The sequence below is a fragment of the Dendrobium catenatum genome, unplaced genomic scaffold, assembly GCF_001605985.2.
Source record: "Dendrobium catenatum unplaced genomic scaffold, ASM160598v2 fragScaff_scaffold_772, whole genome shotgun sequence".
Classification (NCBI taxonomy): domain Eukaryota; kingdom Viridiplantae; phylum Streptophyta; class Magnoliopsida; order Asparagales; family Orchidaceae; genus Dendrobium; species Dendrobium catenatum.
In genome coordinates, this window is record NW_021319234.1 from 389,869 (window position 1) to 409,697 (window position 19,829).

At 34.7% G+C, this 19,829-nt stretch overlaps 3 protein-coding genes across 13 annotated transcripts in view; 2 read left to right on the plus strand and 1 right to left on the minus strand.

The window, feature by feature from the left end:
• Positions 1 to 11,001, plus strand: part of LOC110101728 (sterol 3-beta-glucosyltransferase UGT80A2-like) — a 51,351-nt gene extending 40,350 nt beyond the window's left edge. For 2 of the 3 annotated variants that reach the window (XM_028696566.1, XM_020829754.2), the window contains exons 10-14: positions 3,251 to 3,353; positions 3,435 to 3,511; positions 8,640 to 8,687; positions 8,792 to 8,941; positions 10,752 to 11,001. In XM_028696566.1, the coding sequence (XP_028552399.1) occupies positions 3,251 to 3,353; positions 3,435 to 3,511; positions 8,640 to 8,687; positions 8,792 to 8,941; positions 10,752 to 10,925 (552 nt within the window). In that variant the 3' untranslated portion in view covers positions 10,926 to 11,001. Of the gene's footprint in view, positions 1 to 3,250; positions 3,354 to 3,411; positions 3,512 to 8,639; positions 8,688 to 8,791; positions 8,942 to 10,751 lie in introns of those variants that run through there. The other variant, XM_020829756.2, reaches the window with a different exon arrangement.
• A 694-nt stretch (positions 11,002 to 11,695) lies between these two features.
• Positions 11,696 to 17,587, plus strand: LOC110101731 (pentatricopeptide repeat-containing protein At5g43790). 6 transcript variants are annotated; one of them, XM_028696567.1, is made up of 4 exons: positions 11,696 to 13,372; positions 14,903 to 15,188; positions 15,475 to 15,534; positions 15,639 to 16,015. In XM_028696567.1, the coding sequence occupies exon 1, from the start codon at positions 11,806 to 11,808 to the stop codon at positions 13,288 to 13,290; it is 1,485 nt and encodes a 494-aa protein (XP_028552400.1). In that variant the 5' UTR covers positions 11,696 to 11,805; the 3' UTR covers positions 13,291 to 13,372; positions 14,903 to 15,188; positions 15,475 to 15,534; positions 15,639 to 16,015. The 6 variants fall into 6 exon arrangements, with proteins under 6 accessions (XP_028552400.1, XP_028552401.1, XP_020685420.1 ...); XM_028696568.1 differs by having other exon boundaries at positions 15,668 to 16,015; XM_020829761.2 differs by lacking the exons at positions 15,475 to 15,534; positions 15,639 to 16,015 and adding an exon at positions 17,073 to 17,587.
• A 1,629-nt stretch (positions 17,588 to 19,216) lies between these two features.
• LOC110101691 (protein CHROMATIN REMODELING 20) overlaps positions 19,217 to 19,829 on the minus strand; it is a 42,904-nt gene continuing 42,291 nt past the window's right edge. For all 4 annotated transcript variants that reach the window (XM_020829689.2, XM_020829688.2, XM_020829690.2 and 1 more), the window contains one exon: positions 19,217 to 19,790. In XM_020829689.2, the coding sequence (XP_020685348.1) occupies positions 19,385 to 19,790 (406 nt within the window). In that variant the 3' untranslated portion in view covers positions 19,217 to 19,384. The remainder of the gene's footprint in view (positions 19,791 to 19,829) is intronic.

The following is a 19,829-nucleotide window of genomic DNA, read 5'->3' on the forward strand; positions in this document are numbered from 1 at the left end:
AGTTTGATGAGGATGATATATTTAAGATTAACCTATGCATTCAATGATATATTTAAGATTAACCTATGCATACAAAGAGCAAATGTTATCAAATGTATCATTTTATTCACTCTTAAATGATTTTTCATCATTAAGGACGTGGCACTATGAAATATTTGAGGCATGTAAAATGAAGTTTTCCAATAATATTTCACGGAGCATGTTGTATTGGATGTGATTATAACTAGCAATGGTGTTAGCAGGGAATATAAAATTTTGGGGGAAGCTATCTTAACCCCCCAAGTGTACTTTTTTAACTTATATTTAAACCAAGGCATTAAGAGGCATTAACGCTGGAGGATGAGCCAGAGATTGGGTTACCGTGTTGATAGATTGATTGTTGAGAAGCTCTTAGGTTTGTTGATTTGATTTGAGAATTTTTGAACAATTTAAATGATGTGGCTACAAGAATTCCATGCGTGAGAACTAAGTTTCATAGGCGGAGTTTTTTCTATGCCCGAGAAATAGAAACAATGCTGAGTTAAAAATTATTCAGTTTTGTTTCCAACCATCTTCCTTTGACCTTAAAACTACTGATCCCTGTTCACCAATGACAATTGACAACAGCCTCATCAGGGTCACATTTATCTTTCTGTCTTTTGTGTACTTCGTACCTGTTCCCTTCTCTGGTTGTTATGGGACCCATGCTAACCATCTCGTGGCTATTAGGTCCGAAGTCTGCATGAATGTGGAGTAGTTCGCTGCTTTCAGCTGCTGTTTTAGCCAAAATGATTGCAATAGCACTGTGAGATTACTTTCCAATGCAAAAAAGGAAAAAGAAAAAGAAAAAAAAAAAAAAAGAGAGAACAATTATCTGTGCCAGCATTGCCGTAAACAATCTAAAGCTGTTTTTTTTTCCTTTCAGTTATCTTTTACAACCATGCTCACAATAAAATTTCCAATTCATATAATTGGTAGCTTATGAACATCCATGACCATGCATTTGTAGAAATAATATGGTATTTTTCTATAGCATTAATGATTTTAAAATTTGTATGTAGCATGTTGAAATTACTTTCCATAGCTACTTTCTCCCAACTTATCATTGTTTGAAATTGCGCAATATGAGGCCCGCCTCAGCGCAATTTCAGTGAAAAACACCTTGAGGCTTACGCCTCGAACTTTTTTTATGATGCTTACGCCTCATCTTGGTGAAGGCCCTCCTTGAGGCGTTCCCCGCCTCGCTAGCATGAGGCATACGCCTTGCTCTATTTATGTATGTTTTTATTTAAAACTTAGCTAAATCCTATACAAAGCCCCAAAAAAATCATGCCCTCTTGTGCTCCAAAGCCGCATTAACTTCCGCTCAACTGACTCGACCTCCAGCCCACCGTCTTCGCTGTAGCCACCACCATCATAGCCGCCGCCAGGGATCACTTGAAATCCGCGTACCGCCATCATCTCCTATAAAAATTTAAGTTTTACTCCTATTTTATGTTGATGAAAAATATTTATGAAAGAAAAAGATGGTTGAAATAAATAAAGTAGATTGGTAGGTATTGGACCCTACAATATGAGACAAATGAGAGGTCAATTTGTTATGACGACTCAAATAAAAATTCTCTTAGTAATGATAATACAGATGATTTTTGATTTGTTGTAAATTACTTTAACTTTATCAGTAATTAAATGTAGATGAGTAGGGAATTGAGAAAGAAAAAATTTAGAGCTAAACTTGATGCTATATGATGTGTTTATGCAATTCATATATTTTATGTTGTTTTTCTCATGTGATATTTGAATTTCAATTCTATTTAATATAATTTATTACTTTTTTTTAATATAATTTATTACTTATCACTTTACATTTTGTGTGATTTTTTGTTTCATATGTATATAAATTTGTCACTTTATAGTTTAATAGAAAGTTAATATACCATCATTTAGCATATTATTTGGGTATTATATAAAAAATCACTTTTAACTTTTATTTTTTACTTTACACAATTTTTAGATTTTGAGGCTTACGCCTCAAAACGCCTTGAGGCTTACACCTCGCCTCACGAACGAAAAACGCCTCAATACCTAATTATTTAATTTTAAACCTTGCAAATTACTGTATAAGTTGTGCAAAAAGAATCTTCCACTTTGCGTGCAAAATACACTTGCATGTAATATTTTTACTCCCTTTGCACCTGGATGCATTATGCTGTTAGACCGGGTCCCTTTTGAACCGATCCTATTGGTCCTTTCCTGGACCGGCTCTTAGGGGGTGATTTGGAGAGGATTAATTAGGAAATTTTTCCTATTTAAAGATGACATATTTGAGCACTGATTTGGAGGGGATTGATTAGGAAATGTTTCTCAATTGAAGAGGGCTGATTTGGGAGCTGATTTGAAGGGGATTAATTGGGAAGTGTTTCCTAATTGAAGAGGGCAGATTTGGGGGTTGATTTGAGAGCTGATTTGGGAGAGAAATAATTAAGGAAATATAACAAATTTGGGAGGGAATTAGAGATGGGTTGTTTGGGTATTTGTTGTTTATTGTATGCTTTAAGTAGGATATTTTTACTATGGTTTGGGGATGTTTTGTTTGCTTAATTTAGTTTATTCTTAGGCTATTTGGGCTTAAGCCAGCGACTAGGGATTTGGGAGAGCGGGATCTTCCTCTATATTGCATTTCTCTTTATAGTTCTTTCAATAAAAATTATTTTGGAGCGTTCTTCTTCCCATTTTTTCGTGCTTCATCTGCTAACTTTGTGAAAAAAAAGTATCCACTTCCTATGAAATACACTTGTGTAATTATGGGTATTTTCAAAACAGTCATGTGTGATATTTTGTTGCACATTGCTTTATGTTATTGAAATTGTTGTTGTGCATCTAGAATTTAAATAGATTTTCTTCCAGTTTATTCACTACAATGTTCCTAAGGAAGTTTGAGGTTCATGAACTAAATATTTTGCCTTGAATATCTAAACTCGCAATTCATACTAGAATTAAATGTGTTCTTTAGAAGAGCCGTGTCGAGCATGTTTCTCCTTTTGAGAGGCAGGACCTATAAATTTTCTTGTTTTTTTCAAATCTGTCATCAATTTGACTTGAGCACTGTTTTTCTTTAGTGTTTCTCTTGAATTTTGTAAGTATGATTAGTCCAATGAGTGCTGATATTATTTTATTTCTCCAGTCTTGCACTTAGACCGATTATGTCAGTATTGTTAGTAGGATTCTACTTGCATTTGTTTTTTGAAGTTGCAAATTTGGTCTACCTCAGCCTGTTCAAGAACCGGAGAAAATGACAAGAACAATTGTTGAGGCTTTGGAAATAACTGGACAGAGAGGTATCATTAATAAAGGTTGGGGTGGCCTTGGAAATTGTAAGTATAGAGCTCCATTTTCTATTTAATTTCATAAATATTTATATTTCAATTTTAGCATTTTTTTTAAATTTTACTCAGTGGCAGAACCTAAGGACTTCGTGTATCTGCTGGATAATGTTCCTCATGACTGGCTTTTCTTGCAGTGCAAGGCAGTAGTAAGGCCCTTTCATCCTTTATGTTATTTCATGTCTGAAGAAGCATTATTTTTATACGAGTACTGACACCGTATTTATGAAGGAGAAAACTAAACAATTGATCTTTATGAAAACTAGTGCCTCAAGTAGGGTTACAAACAAGCCAAAAAAAAAATCTCTAAAATTGAACTAAAATGATACTTGACACAATTAAATGGTTTACCCAAACCTCACCGGAAGACCTAATTCATTCGGAGCCAAATAGAGGTCATCATCCTTCAAGAAAGTTCATAAAATTCAAATATTTTAAGTGAAATTTATTCCATCTAATACTTAAAGCAAAGTCTCGTCTACCTTTCCTAATTGTTTGCCAAGGGTGATAAACGTAAGAATAACCTCATCTTACTATGAGTCAATATCTTGTTAAGCATCTTATTATAAGGAAGTGACATGTGTCATCTAAGTGTTTTTTTTTTTGTAGTTAAATGAAACCATGGATAAAAGGTTATAATCAAAGCTCTCTAATCTGATAGTTTGTCCTCGAAATAACAACATTAAATTATGATCACAACAGAGCTCCTAAGTTTTCTGAGGGCTAAAAAAAGTATTGAATCATATAGTGTATTTGATAGGGCACAAAACTTTTGTTAGCTAAACTCTACAAAAATTTGTCCCGTTTAGATAAATATTTATCCCAAGTCTATAAGGTTCCCTTGTATGAAATAACTCATAGTTGTCGATAAGGATCCTTCGGCTAGATTAGGTTGACTACATACTTTTGACTAAGTTGACTAGGGACCATGATGACTCAGGATGATGAAATTATGAGATCTTGATTGGGTTCATCATCATCCCCCCACCATCAACTTTAAGTTAATGGTGATAAATTTCTAATCCAAAACACGATTGGTTATTATTATATGCTAAGCACTTAGTATTTTTTTAACGATTAGACTTGGTTGAAAGTTCTCTTCCACCACTAAGATGGATAATCAATTATAGTAACTTACACCCGTGAGAAATATGAAATCAAAACATAAGGTTCTCAAAAATAAGGGTGTTGGACAGTATTTTATATTCGGATTAATTTTCCTTCTGAAAAAATTGACCTGAAGAACTCCAGAACTCTCTCAGTAGTGGCCGGGTGTGAATTTTCAGAGCCCACTCACATGAGCTTTGAATTTTTCTCCTCAGTGGTGTTTGAGGTTCCATGGATGGAAAATAAGTTTTCATTACAACATGGCATGGGGTATCCATAGAAATTGTAGTGTTTTGTTGAGGGAAGGAGGGAGGGGCCTACTCAAACTCTCCGTGGAAGCTAGGTTTCTATGGATGAAAAGTCCTTACTAAAATATTACATATGATATTTGTAGAAATTGTAGTATTTCATCGCATGATGAAGCTTTTAAGTTGTGTGCTTTGATTTCTTGTTTTCAATGGCAAATAGGGTTCCCTTGTGATGGTTATAGCACGCCAAGAGCGGGATGAATTGATATATTAAAGTTTTAAAAATAAATTATGCCAAGTTAAGTTGCAAATTAATAAAAATCCTTAAAAAAATGCAAAAGATGTAAAGCACACAAATCAATTTTTATGTAGTTCATCTCATGCCTAGATGCAAGACTAACCAAACTCACAAACTAGAATTCTACCACCCAAATAAAAAGCTCATTTACACTAAGAATCTATTATGGGCATCTTTTTCACCGCTTAGATTTTTAGGCTGCAATCATGATTCCGTTTGGTAGTTGATTGCTTATTGATTTTTCATTTCTTTTCAAAAAATTTTGTGATATGAAACTTTTTTTTTCCAATCGGATTTGCTAATGTTTGATAGTTGTAAGAAAGCAGTTGTTTCAAAAACAAACATATTTATAATAGTCGTAGCAGCTATGAAAATTTTATTTTTTTCACAACTGCTTCACAATTATCTTTACAAAATGATACAACCATTCCAAGTAGACTCAAAGTGTATATGGGGAAATCTTCACAACCTAAACACAAAGCTAAATTACAATAATTTATAGCTCTTTTTTTTTTAAAGCAAAAGATAAATTCAGATTTTGTTGATACTAAATCTAGCACAATATAGCAAACCAAAATATTGAAAAACTAAAATGATCTTACAACACAATGTCCATTGTTTACCTTATTGCTTGCAAATGATCTTTCTCTTCTCTCTTAAACATGAAAAACATTTTATCTGCACTTGAAATTTTGTTCTTAATGAGAGTGAAGGATAGAGTCAAACCCAATATTGAGTCACTCTTAACACATCAAACCTGAGCCAGACTCGTTTGTCCAAACGAGTTAAAAATCTTGACCTGAACCCAACCGGACCCAACATGACATGACCTGCTAACTCGATTGAGTGTGACAGGCAAGTGCAAGCAAGCGAGCGCGAGGGCAAGCAACGAGCGCGAGCAATGCTATGAGTGCGAACTCAAAGGGCGAGATGCAACCAACAAACCAAGCGAGCGAGCGACGAACAGGCCAAACGGGTTGTGTTCAGGTTCGCGAGTTAACCTGAACCCAACCCGATATTTCAATTGGGTTTGAAAAATTAAACCCGAATTCGACTCGAATTTAGAATTTTCAGTTAGAGTTTGGGTCGGATTTTCGGGTCAGGTCATATATTGACACCCCTAGTTACAAGAAATTTCTACATAACTTTTGTTAGCCTAGCATTAAAAAAATTTGTGATTTATAGAATTTAATAAAATAAATCATTAAAACATTTAAAAAAATAGAATTCCAAAGAAGTATATCTCAGATTAAAATCAATTATTTAATGCAAAATCATTACTGTGCAATGCCGTTGCAAAGTCATTGGAAAAAAAAATTGTATTAGTGTATGTATATATTAAGGCTATTTGCTATAATGATTTGGCTGTTGCTATATTCCATTCTATATAATAGTCATATCAATGTGTTATAGCCAAATTGAGTGGATAAATAAGTCAACACTCAAAATAATCCATTTACATCATATAATCAAAAAGGATTATATCATATGATAAAAAAGAAACGTGAATATGAGGATTTAAATTGATGCTTACAAAATATATTTGGTTCATTTAGATAAATATTAAATCATTGGAAGCGGCTAGTAATGATTCAAATTTATCAAATTTTCAGAATGGGTCTAGTATCCTTTATTGAGTAGTTGATTTCTTTTCCTTACAATTGGTCCTCTATCTTCTCAGATTTCCAATGATCTGGTGCATTGCACCGGTAGAGTATTCAACTGTTAGTTTCCAATGCCTCTTGTATCTTTTAACTTCAGAAGGTGCCCTAGTATTATGTGCTTTGGACCTGACTAGTAATATGAGACCTGTAATTCTTCTAATTGATTCGCTTCTAAGATCAACACCACCTTGCTTTCTAATCCTATTAAAAATTCAAAAATAGGGGTTAGGATGCAATACAAAAGATCGTTTGTTCTATCGTTTTCCTTCACTCCTACTCCGTTCTGCTCTTTTCCTCTTTTGTCGCCATGTATTTTGGTTCTACTATGGGTGAAAAGAATCTTTGTACATACAGCCAATAAGAGAAAGCAAAACCCTTTGTCACTTCTGTCCTCAGGTCCTTCTGTTCAGTCTCTACTTTCTAGACTGCAAAACCCTTGTTTGTTCATTTTTGGTGCCGTGACATGACATACCTTTACCGAATTTTTTTTCACTTAGGCTTCCTTTGGGACGGCTTTCTTTCTACTTATTAAAGCAGCTTTCTAGTACAGAATTAAATTTTTTTACTAAAAAGCTACTTTAAGAAGCAGAAAAAAAAGCCGTCCCAAACAAAACCTTAATTTGTTCTTGTAGGAGGTCACAATGATTATCATTATAAATAAGGCCATTGCTGAGGGGGCATCACGCAAGGTTATACAATATACCATGTTGTGGCTCCTAAGCAAGCTCCCACACTCCTAAGGTGGAGGATGCTGCTCCTACAGTGACTTATATTGTAGAAAGAACTTTGATGGTGCCATGGTGACCAGATTTAGGCTAGGGGTAGATCTTGCTGCTCAGCTATCAATAAGTTGGTAGGTTGTGTTCTTGTTCAAATTGGCCATGAAAAAGTGACTAAGGTTTTGATGAAATGTTTCTCCTTCCTTGGGTCCTTACTGCATGCATTAGATACGAGGCCATATGACTTGGAGACTACTGGGGCACTCTCTCACTCAACAGAGGGAGCTTTGCATTGAATGAAGGAGTACAACATGACCCAAATTTATAATCGTGGTTCGACCGAATTCTAAACTAATCTAAATTTTGGTTTTAAATTTTAATTAGATTAGATTTTATTTGAATTTAAAGTTGAAGATAAGTTTATAATTCAATTTAAATTATAAACTCTATTTCTATAAATAGGGTAAACAAGACATTATTTTTATAATATGCATTAGTATTAAGAAATCCCCATAATTTTCATAGATTCCCTCTTCTCTCTCTCCACTTCATTTTTCTCCCTCTAACCAAGAAATCCCACTTTGAAATCCTAAGTGTTTTACCTCTTCTCTCGATCTCTCTCTCATAAAGCATTTCTCTTATGCCAAGCTTTGTCATACGACCTTATGCCAATACTGAGAGACCCTACTTGATGTCTTCAAGAGATTGGTGTTCTCATCTCATTTATCTCAAATAATAATAATAAACCTTGCAAACTTTAAGAAGAAGAGGATAAAGAAAATGATCAAGAAGAAGATCTACGCATACAAGATTGACACCAATTAGTCTCTGAAAGATCTCCCAGGCAATTTCGCGAAGCAAAACAAAAGGTAAAGGACTAATGATTAACTTCTTGAGAGGAAGAGCATCCTCACGAAGGAGATGTCATTAGGAGCGAGAAACTATCCTCGTCAATACTGTGGAGCCCCATTCATAGTAGATACTGAAGAGCTAGTAATCTGGAAGTCCTTCATGGTCAGTAGATAAAATCAATGGGATAGAATCACCTGGACTGATTTAAAAATCTTACTTGAATGTATAAAATCAATGGGATTGAATCTCCTGGTTTTCTTTCATTCTTTAATTATTATCACAACAACTTCTTTGATTTTTTTTTTATTCATTTGTTTCTGCTGAAGGTGATTATGTCAGTCTCACTTTTCAGCCTTTTATTATTATTATTATTATTATTATTATTTCAGGTGCATCATGGAGGTGCTGGAACCACAGCAGCCGGACTTAAAGCTGCGGTGTGTATTGTTGATCTTCTTGTTTGTATATTTCGGTCTCACAAGAGTGTATGCCATGTACTCCTTTAAATTTAGTACCCATGGCGTTTGGTTATGATGTGCAGTGTCCAACTACAATTGTACCATTCTTTGGTGATCAGCCTTTCTGGGGTGAAAGAGTGCATGCCAGGGGATTAGGACCTCAACCTATTCCCGTTGACCAATTTTCACTGCCAAAGCTTGTTGAATCAATAAAATTCATGATGGATCCACAGGTAAACCCTTAAGAAAAGAATTTGGTGAGAATATTTCAATCAAAATAGTGTTTTTTAAAATTGTTAGATTTATTTTAAGATGTGTGCAGTTAAAAAAGTTAATTGATTATTTATATATTATACTCATTTTAAAATAAATTTAAAGTTTGAATATTGGCCTATTTTTTCTCCAAACTCTTTATTCTAATAGTCATGTGAGTAACATGACTATTAGTGCTTTTTAGCAGCTTATTTTATACGCAGTAGATTCAATGGTGCTGGTTGGTAGAATTAGCTTAAAAAAAAACTTCTACTTTCTAAGACCTCCTTTATTATTATTATTATTTTATTACATTATTAGATATTAGTAGTTCAGTTTGCTAGCCTTTTTAAATAGAAGTACTTAAATGACTATTCAGTTTATGTTTTTGATATTTAAGATTTTGCTCAATTAAGGGATATTCACACGCAAGATTAATTTGATATTGAACCAAACACATAACATTTGATTATTAATATTAACTAAAACACACAATTTTACTTTATAGATAACAGACATACATCTGAATAATATTCGTATTTTAGATAGATTAATATTTATAACACTTAATGAACCATACCACATAATCTCTAATATTGAACCAATCCCACTACATTTGATTGATTATGGTTTCGTTTGGGATAGCTTTTTTGCTGCTTTTTAAATTAGTTTTTTAGTTAAATTTTTTTGTGAAGTAGAAATTTTTGTACTAGAAAGTCGTTTTAGAAAGCAGCAAAAAGTTATCCCAAACGAAGCCTATATTGACCAAGATAAACAACTTCGTAGAAAACGGACTTTCATCTGTATAGCATTCATATTTCAGTAAGATTAATATTTATACAATACTGAACAAACCAAAACACAATCTTTGATATGAAACCAATAACACCATAACACAACATTTGATGTATAATATTGACCAAAATAAACAACTTCATGGATAACAGACTAACATCTGTATAAGATTCATATTTCAGCAAGATTAACATTTTTATGCACTGGATCATCCAAACCGCATAATCTCTGATATTGAACCAATCACACAACATTGGATGGATAATATTGACCAAAATAAGCAACTTGGTAAGACTAACATCTGTGTAACATTCATATTTTAAGAACTTTATACTGAATCAACCAAACAACATAATATTTGATATGGAACTAATCACATAGCATTTGATAGATAATATTGTGCAAAATAAACAACTTTATAGATAACATTCTTACATTTGTATAACATTCATATTTCAGTAAGATTAATATTTTTATAGCATTGAATCAACCAAACCCCATAATCTGATATATTGAACCAATCTTAGAACATTTGATGAATAACATTCCCAAAACTTTATAGCTAACAGTCTTACATCTGAATAACATTCATACTTCAGCAAGGTTAATATCTTTAAAACATTGAGACTTCATTTGGGACAGCTTTTTTATTACTTTTTAAAGCAGTTTTTTAGTAAAAAGCTGCTTTAAGAAGCAGCAAGAAAGCTGTCCCAAACGAAGCCTGCATCAATCAAACCACATAGATTTCATTCGGTATAATTTTCTTACTGTTTTATTTTTCAGACTGTATCAATGAATTTTATTTGACTACTATTTTTTCATTGTGTTCAATAAATTCTATGCTAGTAAGCTTCTTTCTATAACAACTTCAAAAAAAGTTGTTTTAAACTGATCGTAGTTTTACAATCATTTTTTATACCCATAATCTCTGAAGAAAGATTGTTCGGTTTTTAAGTTCCTTATTTCCAATTTGAACTGGATATTCGAATTTTGTAGGTGAAGCAGCGAGCAGTCGAACTGGCAAAAGCCATGGAATCAGAAGACGGGGTTAATGGAGCAGTAAGAGCATTCTTTAAGCATTTTCCTCGAAATTCACCACCTGCGCCAGCTCCACAATCTCCATCAATTTTTTCTTCCCTTGGTCCAGTTAAGAAATGCTTCTGTGCCTAAATATCCTTTTTTTTCTAAGTATTCTAGCTTTCAAAAATTGGATCAATAGTTTTTTTTTTTTTTTATTGGGTGGGTGTGCGAGGGGTGAATTTTGTAATTTTTACTGGAGAGTAGAGGTTCTTCGCATAATTAAGATTTCGTTTGGGACGGCTTTTTTATTGCTTCCTGAAGCAGCTTTTTAATACAAAAATTAAAAATTTTGTATTAGCAAACTGCTTTAAGAAGTAGTAAAAGAAACTATCCCAGACGAAGCCTATATTTTTATAGTATGATCTACAAATACAATATCATCATATCATTATAAGTGGTGGTCTGCATGATTACAAGATTTGAAATTGCTTGTCAAGTGGATGCATCAAAATTTTCACAGTGAGTATAGTTTATGATCGTATAAAGGAATTGGGATCAAAAGTGCAGTGACTTTCAATTGTTTTGAGATTTAGTACTGGTGTTTTTTGTAGTATGTAGTGCTATAATGTACGGTTTTTTACTTTTTTATTGATGAAATATATGATAAAGCTTGATTTTTTTTTTTTGGTATGATCAATGAAGAGTTAAATTTTTATAGAAATTATTTCATGTTGTAGATCATAATTAAATATTCCTTTTTTTAAATTTGTTATGTTTGATATGAAATTTTGATTAACAAATGATTTCATGTTGTGTTTCTTTTTCATCCAATAAAACATCAATATTTTACGCTTATTTTAATGGCAATGTAATAGCTTCTAAGTCAAAGGGCATACAAAAAGATTAAATTACATTTTTTTTTTATTTATGTATCCCCTATTTCAAATTTACAATGATATAAAGAAAATGCAGATTCTTCAATTCATTCAAATAAAATCGAAGAACAGTTCCTTCTTCAAATGCAACTCTCATGATCGAACAAGCCGTAGATTGGCAGCAAGTCCTCATCTTCTTCATCGACAAATCCCCCACAAAATCCCCTCTCCGCTTCAAACAAATCCACGCCTTGTTCCTCACCACCGGCCTCGCTCTCCACTCTTACCCTTTCAGTCGCCTCCTCCTCCTCTCCTCTCTCCCTCCTCTCTCGTCCTCCCTCGACGGCAACCTCTCCTACTCCTTCTCCCTCCTCCTCCGCTCCCCTCGCCCTCCTTCCACTTTCCTCTCCAATACCCTGATATCTTCCCTCGCCTCCTCCGGCCACCACTTCCTTGCTCTCTCCCTCTTCGCCACCATCCCCACCTCCCCCAATTCCCACACTTACCCTTCCCTTCTCAAAGCCTGCTCCGCCTCCCCTTTCTTCTTCCCCTCCGGCCTCGCTCTCCACGCCCACCTCCTAAAAACCCTTCCTTTCCCGCTCGACCCCTTCGTGCTCACCTCTCTCGTCATCCTCCACTCCCGCCGCGGCCGCCACCGCTCCTGCCGTCAACTTTTCGACCAGATTCCCCAACCCGACCTTCCCGCCTGGAACGCCATTCTCTCCTGCTCCGAAGCGAAGGAAGTCCTCTCTCTCTTCCAGAGATTGCAGCTTTCAGCTTCACTGCCGAACGAGATCACGCTTCTATCTCTCATCGGTGCCTGCGGCGACCTCAGCGCTCTCAGCCAGGGGATCTGGGCGCACGCCTATCTTAATAGAAGCAGCGGCGGCGGCCTTGTCTTCAATTGCTTCTTAGGCGGTGCTTTGATCGACATGTATTCCAACTCCGGCCGCTTGGATTTGGCCTACCAGGTGTTCACGCAATTGCCTCAAAAGGATATTTTTTGCTATAACGCCATGATGAGGGGGCTTGCCACTCATGGCGATGGACATGGAGCTTTAGCTTTGTTTGAGGAGATTAAAAGAAAAGGAATAAGGCCTGATGAAGTTACTTTTCTGATGATCATGGCCGCCTGCTCGCACGCCGGCCTGGTAGAAGACGGTCGCCGGTGCTTTGATAGAATGGAAGAGGAGTTTGGGATTTTGCCCAAGTTGGAGCATTATGGCTGCTTGGTTGATATTCTTGGGAGAGCAGGAAAGCTTGAGGAGGCTGAGAAAGTTGTGAGGAAAATGCCAATGGAGCCTAATGGAATCCTATTCAGAGCTTTGTTGGGAGCTTGTAGAGTTCACAACATGTTGCAGATTGATGAGAAAGTGACAAATAAGTTGAAGGAATTGGAGCCTAATCATGGAGGAAGCTATGTCTTGTTATCAAATATTTATGCAGATTTTGGCAAATGGGATGGTGCTGTTCTGTTGAGGAAAGAGATGAAGGAGAGAGGCATAGGGAAAAGCCCAGGCTTAAGTGCTGTGGAGATTGATGGGGTTGTTGAGGAGTTTTCCATTGGAGATCAAAGCCACCCTCAGATAAAAGAGATTTATGAGTTGCTTGATCAGATTAGCAGGAGATTTCATGAATGATGGTGGCCAGAGAGCCCAACTAATGAGATCTTTGATGCTGAGGAAGAGGAAGATTAAGAGATTGTTTGGTCGACTGCATTAGGTATGTATTGCATTTTATTTTATTATATTTGAATTTTCTTATACTTGATTTGATGATAAAAATATGAATAAAATCTTAGATGTTTTGGTCACATAAAACGGCGGCGTTTTGATGACCAAGTTAGGAAAGTAGATATATTTGATTTGACTTATGTTAAAAAAAGTAGAGGTGGACCTAAGAAGACTTTGTTAGAAAATATTAGAAATGATCTTTCTTTATTAGATTTAAATGAGAATTTGACTATTAATAGAACACAATGAAAAAAAAGGATTAATGCAGTCGACCCCGTATGGTGGGATGAAGGCTTGATGTTGTTATTGTTTTGTTGTTGCATTTGAAAACCGCTCGAATTCGCCTATTTATAAAGGCCATGCCTAGCAATTGCCCTCTTACGTGCAACGATACATGTTCGTGTTCGTTCACTTGCGTCCCTTGTCTGCATCACCCCTCACCTACTCCATCTTCCCTTATTACAACCATCCAAGCACTAAGAACAATTTTTTAGTAAAAAAAATTTGTTAGTTCAAAAAACTTTTGTATTAAAAATCTGCTTTAAAAAACAGTTAGAAAGTCATCTCAAACGAAGCCTAAGTAATTACCTTTTGCAAGGACCCAAATTTTTTTTGAGAAAGTCTCTTATTTATTTATTTTTTTATGGTTCTTTGTTCTCAAGTTTTCATTTTAACTTTATCCATATTTTTATTTGAGGATTTTTTAAGCGGATTTATAAAGCGAAAAAAATTGCATAGCTGAAATTAAAAAAAAAACTCTTAATCGACACAGTGCAGTCGGCTACATGAATTTTTTTCCTCCATTATGTCCTGCGAAGACTCAAATTCTGATTCAAATTTAACAAAAAAAGATAATTTCTAATATTTTCTAGCCAATTCTTTTTATGTTTGCATCTACCTTTCTTAAATAAGTCAAATCCAACACAACTACTCCCATAACTAGGTCATCGAAAGGCTGACCTTTTATGTTGGAGGGTATTTGATGACTTATCTAAATACAAGCAATAAATTGCAAATATAAGTAAATATCCAACTTATAATCAAATTCTAATAAAATTTAGCAAGTCACAACCTTATAATTCTATGTTATGGAAAAATCATAGAAAAGAGAGAAGCACGCAAGTTAATAAGTGAGTCGTCTCGAGCGGCAATTCTAGGTGAGGTAGGGCACATACATGGGATGGTCGGGCGTGATCGGGAGCATGGGGTAAAGCAATGCTTAGGAGCTTAGTAAGCTACGGTGTAGGGGTGTAAACAAATCGAGCCAAGTTTGAGTCACCCTTGATTTGAGCTCGAGCTCAAGATTATGATTTAAGTAGTTATTAACGAGATAAAATGATAAAATAATTATGATTTAAGTAGTTATTATAATTAAATGATAAAAATAATAAGATATTATAAGAAATATGATAAAGATATAATTTTATTCTGAATCATAATATTTTTTTTAACAACTTTGTTCTTATAATTTTGAATCATAATATATTTTAAGTATATTTTATATTAATATTTTTTAAAGGAGTTGGTGCGGAGCCGATGTGTAGATTTCAGGCCAATTCAAACTTGACTTAGCTCAAGCCAGTTTACAAGTAGGCTTGACTTAGGGTTTCCGAGAAGCAGAGGAGCCGACGAGAAGGAAGAGGGGATAGCGGGGATAGCGGGGAAGACCGAGCTCTCCGATGTGAAGTCGCTGTAGATCCACCAAGATGCCTGTCACCCCAAGATTCCCTTCGACGAGGCCAAGCTCAACAACCTCCACGCTTCCCATGGCGAAGACCCCTCCAGGCCCCGCCCTGCCGTTTGAGGTAGCTTCAAGGAATATCTGATCTAGCTCTTCTAGCTTGCCTTACTTATACAACTTGTGACTTGTGGAAGGCACGCTTTACTGTTTCTTTCATCGATAAAAGTGCGATCTAGTGGATTATGCATGTCTTGGTTGCCGGAGGATATTAATTACAGTCTTTCAAGTGTTTGCTTAGTCGGTTTTCTTTCTTCCTTTAAGCATGTTGTTTATGCTGATATGATTTTTTTGTTAACGCTTGAATTGGTGGTTCTTTTTTGGCATTGGTCGATGTTTGTCTTGGTTGTAAGGATGTTCTCGCTGATTTGAGGTCTTCATCATTGCTTTCATCACCTTTCAATCATTTCTAGGTACCCAACTGAGCAATGATAAGATGAGGTTCCCGATTTTCTAGATTTGAGATGTTAGAATATTTTTGTGGCGTGTTTATAGCTGATAGCTTAATGTCATTTAGGTGTAAACTCGAAACTGTTCTGTAATTAGGGTGGCAATTCCGGCAACGGGATGTGTTTCGGTCGAACTCGACTTGACCAGACCGCAAACGGGTTGACACTAACCCAACCTGATTTTGCAAATGGGTTAGGTTTGTCAACCCGGATTTGACCCATGCGGGTTACCGGGTTGACCCGACTTGACACGGGAGGGCTATAAATAGCGCGACAGCAGAGGCTGCAGAGCGGGTTCTCCGACTGAGTCTCGTCCTCTTGACTCTCGGCCATGGGCTGGACAACAGCGGCAGTGATAATGTGTGGAAAGGCGGCTGTAGCAGCAGTGGCAGCGCGCACCATGGGCAGGAAGGATGGCGGCGACAGCGAATGTGACGGCGTAACATGACGCAGCGACATGACGCGATGCAACGACGGTAGGAGACCTGATGCTTTACGTGACAATCTCACGCAGGATGATGAAAACGGGTCAATCCGGATTGGTTTCGGTTTTCTGGGTCAACCCGAACATGACCCATATGACAAATGGGTTGACCCGATCCTAGAATTTTCCATGTCATGTTTGGGTCGGAGTTTGGGTCGTGTTGGATTTGACACCCCTATCTGTAATATATTTGTAGAAATTAGGAAGTCATGTACTGTGGGAATGCTATAGTTAAGTTCCATTATCTTTGGATGCCAATATAAAATGTTACTTTTGTTAATGCCAAAACAAAGCTCTTGAGGGTTACATGGATTCAACTAGTTGCTGGGTTAGTTCAGGTGATAAAGTTCGTGGAGAAGAAGAACCCTAAACTTGGAGTAGAGAGGAGATTGTGGATCAGTGGAACAATCATTGTAGAAGTCATGAAGGCAACGATGAGTTATTTATCACTTCATATTATTTTTAATTGAATTATCATTTTTTATTAGTTTGTACTTTATACTTAGTTTTCATTTTTCTGTTTTTTTTTTTTTTTCATGGGCAATATTGTCTTATGTGTTAGTATAGGAAACATTTCATGGTTAAAATACTACAAAAATCATTTAATTTATGCTTCAAATTTGAATGATATTTTAGTTTAATGACCATATCAACCTTTGGATTATCATAGATATTTCACATAACATGTTCTAGCATCACATATTTGATTATTTCTATGAGAAGTAATCAAGCTATCTTCAAAATTGCAGATCTGATAACATAAAATTAAAACAATTTTAAGGAAAAAAATTTCAACAACTATTCATCATGAACAAAATGTCTTTACTATTATATTACAGAATTTATCATCCTTGTAATGAAGATTATTCTTAGTTTGTTACATATTGGGTGTATGATTCTTTGTCTTGCTTCTCTCTTTCTTCCTTCATCCTGTGATTTCTTCAAGGCTTTTTACGAATTATTCATTATTATTTTGCATCATCATTAATATTTTGCATCAAAATGTCTTTACTTGTAGGGTCTTACACGTGCAGTATTTATTTAAGCTCTGGATTTTTCTTTTACCCACTTACATTGCTGGCAGCTAAGGTTTATAGGAGGCAAATTATTTATAATGCATGGTTACATGAGGTATTTATGAAAGAAGCTGGGATTTTCCTTCTATAAATGAGCTTAGAAGCTTCCTTATGACAAACTTCACCACTTTGGCATTTTGTTGTCATAAATTAGGTGGCGATAAAATGAAAAAGACGTGTTGATTGTCTAGAGGGCGGAGAAATTATTATGTGCGGTCACCGAACGGTCCCGAGGTGAATAAGATTTTGACGCGTTCTCATTCGTCTTTGGACGTCATTCGGTGACCGCACAGAATAATTAATTTGAGAGGATGATGGTTAATAGTCCTATCGATCATCATAGATGTTGTCAAAACTATTTGTGCAATCGTTCGATGTTGAATGATTGTAAACATGATTGGTCATTATTGTTAGGGCTGAGGACATCTATATTCTAAAGGCAAAGTTGGCTCTTTAATACTATTAGCTTGAATTTCATTTGTTTAACAAATTTGGTGATGCTTCATTTTCATTATAAAGAAACAAAGTATTTGTAATGCTTTTAGAAAGTGGGCCAAATCTAAGGCAAGCTCTTTTTTATTCATACACAAATTGAGTAATATTGCTATTTAGGTGAAATTTTCTTTTAATCGAGAATAATGTTATTATTGTTGTTTATATTTTATTGTTTTGTTGTATTTTTCACAATTAATATCTTCATAAAAAATTTATATTTTTTTCTAGAAACTATTGTGTTATGAGATTTTTTTTTAATTTCATTTGGTATATGTATATATTTAGCAATGCTCATATAATACTCTTTAGCATAGATAACCTTTTTTTTAATTGACGCAGAAAAAATTTAAGAAATATATATATTTTATATGGCCAATTGAAATTTGAATTCTATTTTTTTTATTATTATCATTAATTTTTTATTTGAATTCTATTTTTTTTCTTGGGGAGTTAGCATGCAAATCTCAATAATAATTAAATAAAATTCCTCGATAATTTTTTTAATGGCAATTGTCTATAAAAACAAAATTATTCACCTCTATTGATCTAGTTTAATTATCTATAAATTACAAAAAAAGGAAAATTTCTAGATATAAATAAGTTCAATTGTCTATAAATTACATTACAAACCAAATTTCTAAATTTAAATTTTATAATAAAATATATTAAAATCCTCACAAATTTTATCAAACCAATCATACTCTACAGTATCTTCAGCAGATACCAGTTTACTACAAAATGGAAAGAATAGGGTGAGATCATCTCCAAACAAACTCTAAACGTTTGAATGATGTTGCTTGCAAGTTACAGCCGAATTAAAACTTCCACTATTTGATTGCAAATGAACAGTGGGATGCTAATATTGACATTGCACTATTTATCTTTGCTATTTTTCGATCTCTATGGAACTTACCGAAGAAACACGCGGGAGAAGAGAGACCATTATCGTCATAAAAGAGAACAAAATAAAATTCAATTGGAGATGAATCACAACATTTTTTTTAATTTCACAACATTTTAGAGTGAAAAATGAGATTTTTCGTTAGAGATGGTCTGAGCGAGGTTAATGGGGAGAACTTTTAAACTACTAACTACAAAGTTATCTCAATCCCTAATGGAAAAAGACTGGCTTCCTTGCGACAACTTTATTATTACTTTTTAAAAGTTATTTTCTAATAAAATTTCTAATAAAAAATACTAAAAATTTGATTTTAAAGATAATAAAAATGCTGACCCAAACAAAAAGCCTTATTAACTAAACTATAAACTCAAACAAAAACAGAAAAATAAAAAAAAATAAAGAGAATGACATATGAGAGAATCATCTACTAAAAATGAGATTATTCATTAGAGATGGTCTGAGAGGTTAATGGGGAGAACTTTTAAACTACAAACTACAAAGTTATCTCAATCCCTAATGGAAAAAAACAGGCTTCCTTAGGACAACTTTATTATTACTATTTTAAAGTAATTTTCTAATAAAATTTCTAATAAAAAATACAAAAAAAATTTGATTATAAAGATAATAAAAAGCTGACCCAAACAAAAAGCCTTATTAACTAAACTATAAACTCAAACAAAAACAGAAAAATAAAAAAAAATAAAGAGAATGACATATGAGAGAATCATCTACATACAGATATACAAAAGTGATTATACTCAGCTGCTGCCCACAGACTTTTACAAGATCAAAAAAGCCAGAATACATACATACCTGTGGTTAAACAGCACAAAAGCTGGACCAAATAAATATATATATTTATTTGGTTTTTCCATCCCTATTGAGGTTTTCCCAACTTATCTCTTGATTGCATTTCTCACATCCAGTAGTTGATCCAGATTTGATTCCCTTACTTCTTAAAGTTAATAAATGATCAAGATTGCTGCATTTTCTCTGAAGAGCAGGTTGATGGCTTCTTGAACTTCCCTTGTTTTGTTGGGTAGGAGGAGCAGCAGCAGCAGCAGGAGGAGCAGGAGAAGCTTCTACTAGTTGTGCAGTGGAAGGTTTTCTCTCTATATTATCATCACAGGTAATCTTATGAACCTCTTCCCATTCGAGAGATCTTTGGTAACTTACCCAGGCCATCTCCTGCTCCTCTTTGGATAGTCTCTCTTCCTCATTTTCTTGTAGAAGGGTCTCGTGTTCATGGTAGTTGGCTATCCAGCTGGTAAAAGGTGTGGCAAGATGGATGAATCCAAGGCTT

What these genes read in the sequence shown, in the direction of transcription:
- LOC110101731 (XM_020829761.2), top strand. Translation starts at nt 11,806, where the DNA reads ATGATCGAACAAGCCGTAGATTGGCAGCAAGTCCTCATCTTCTTCATC.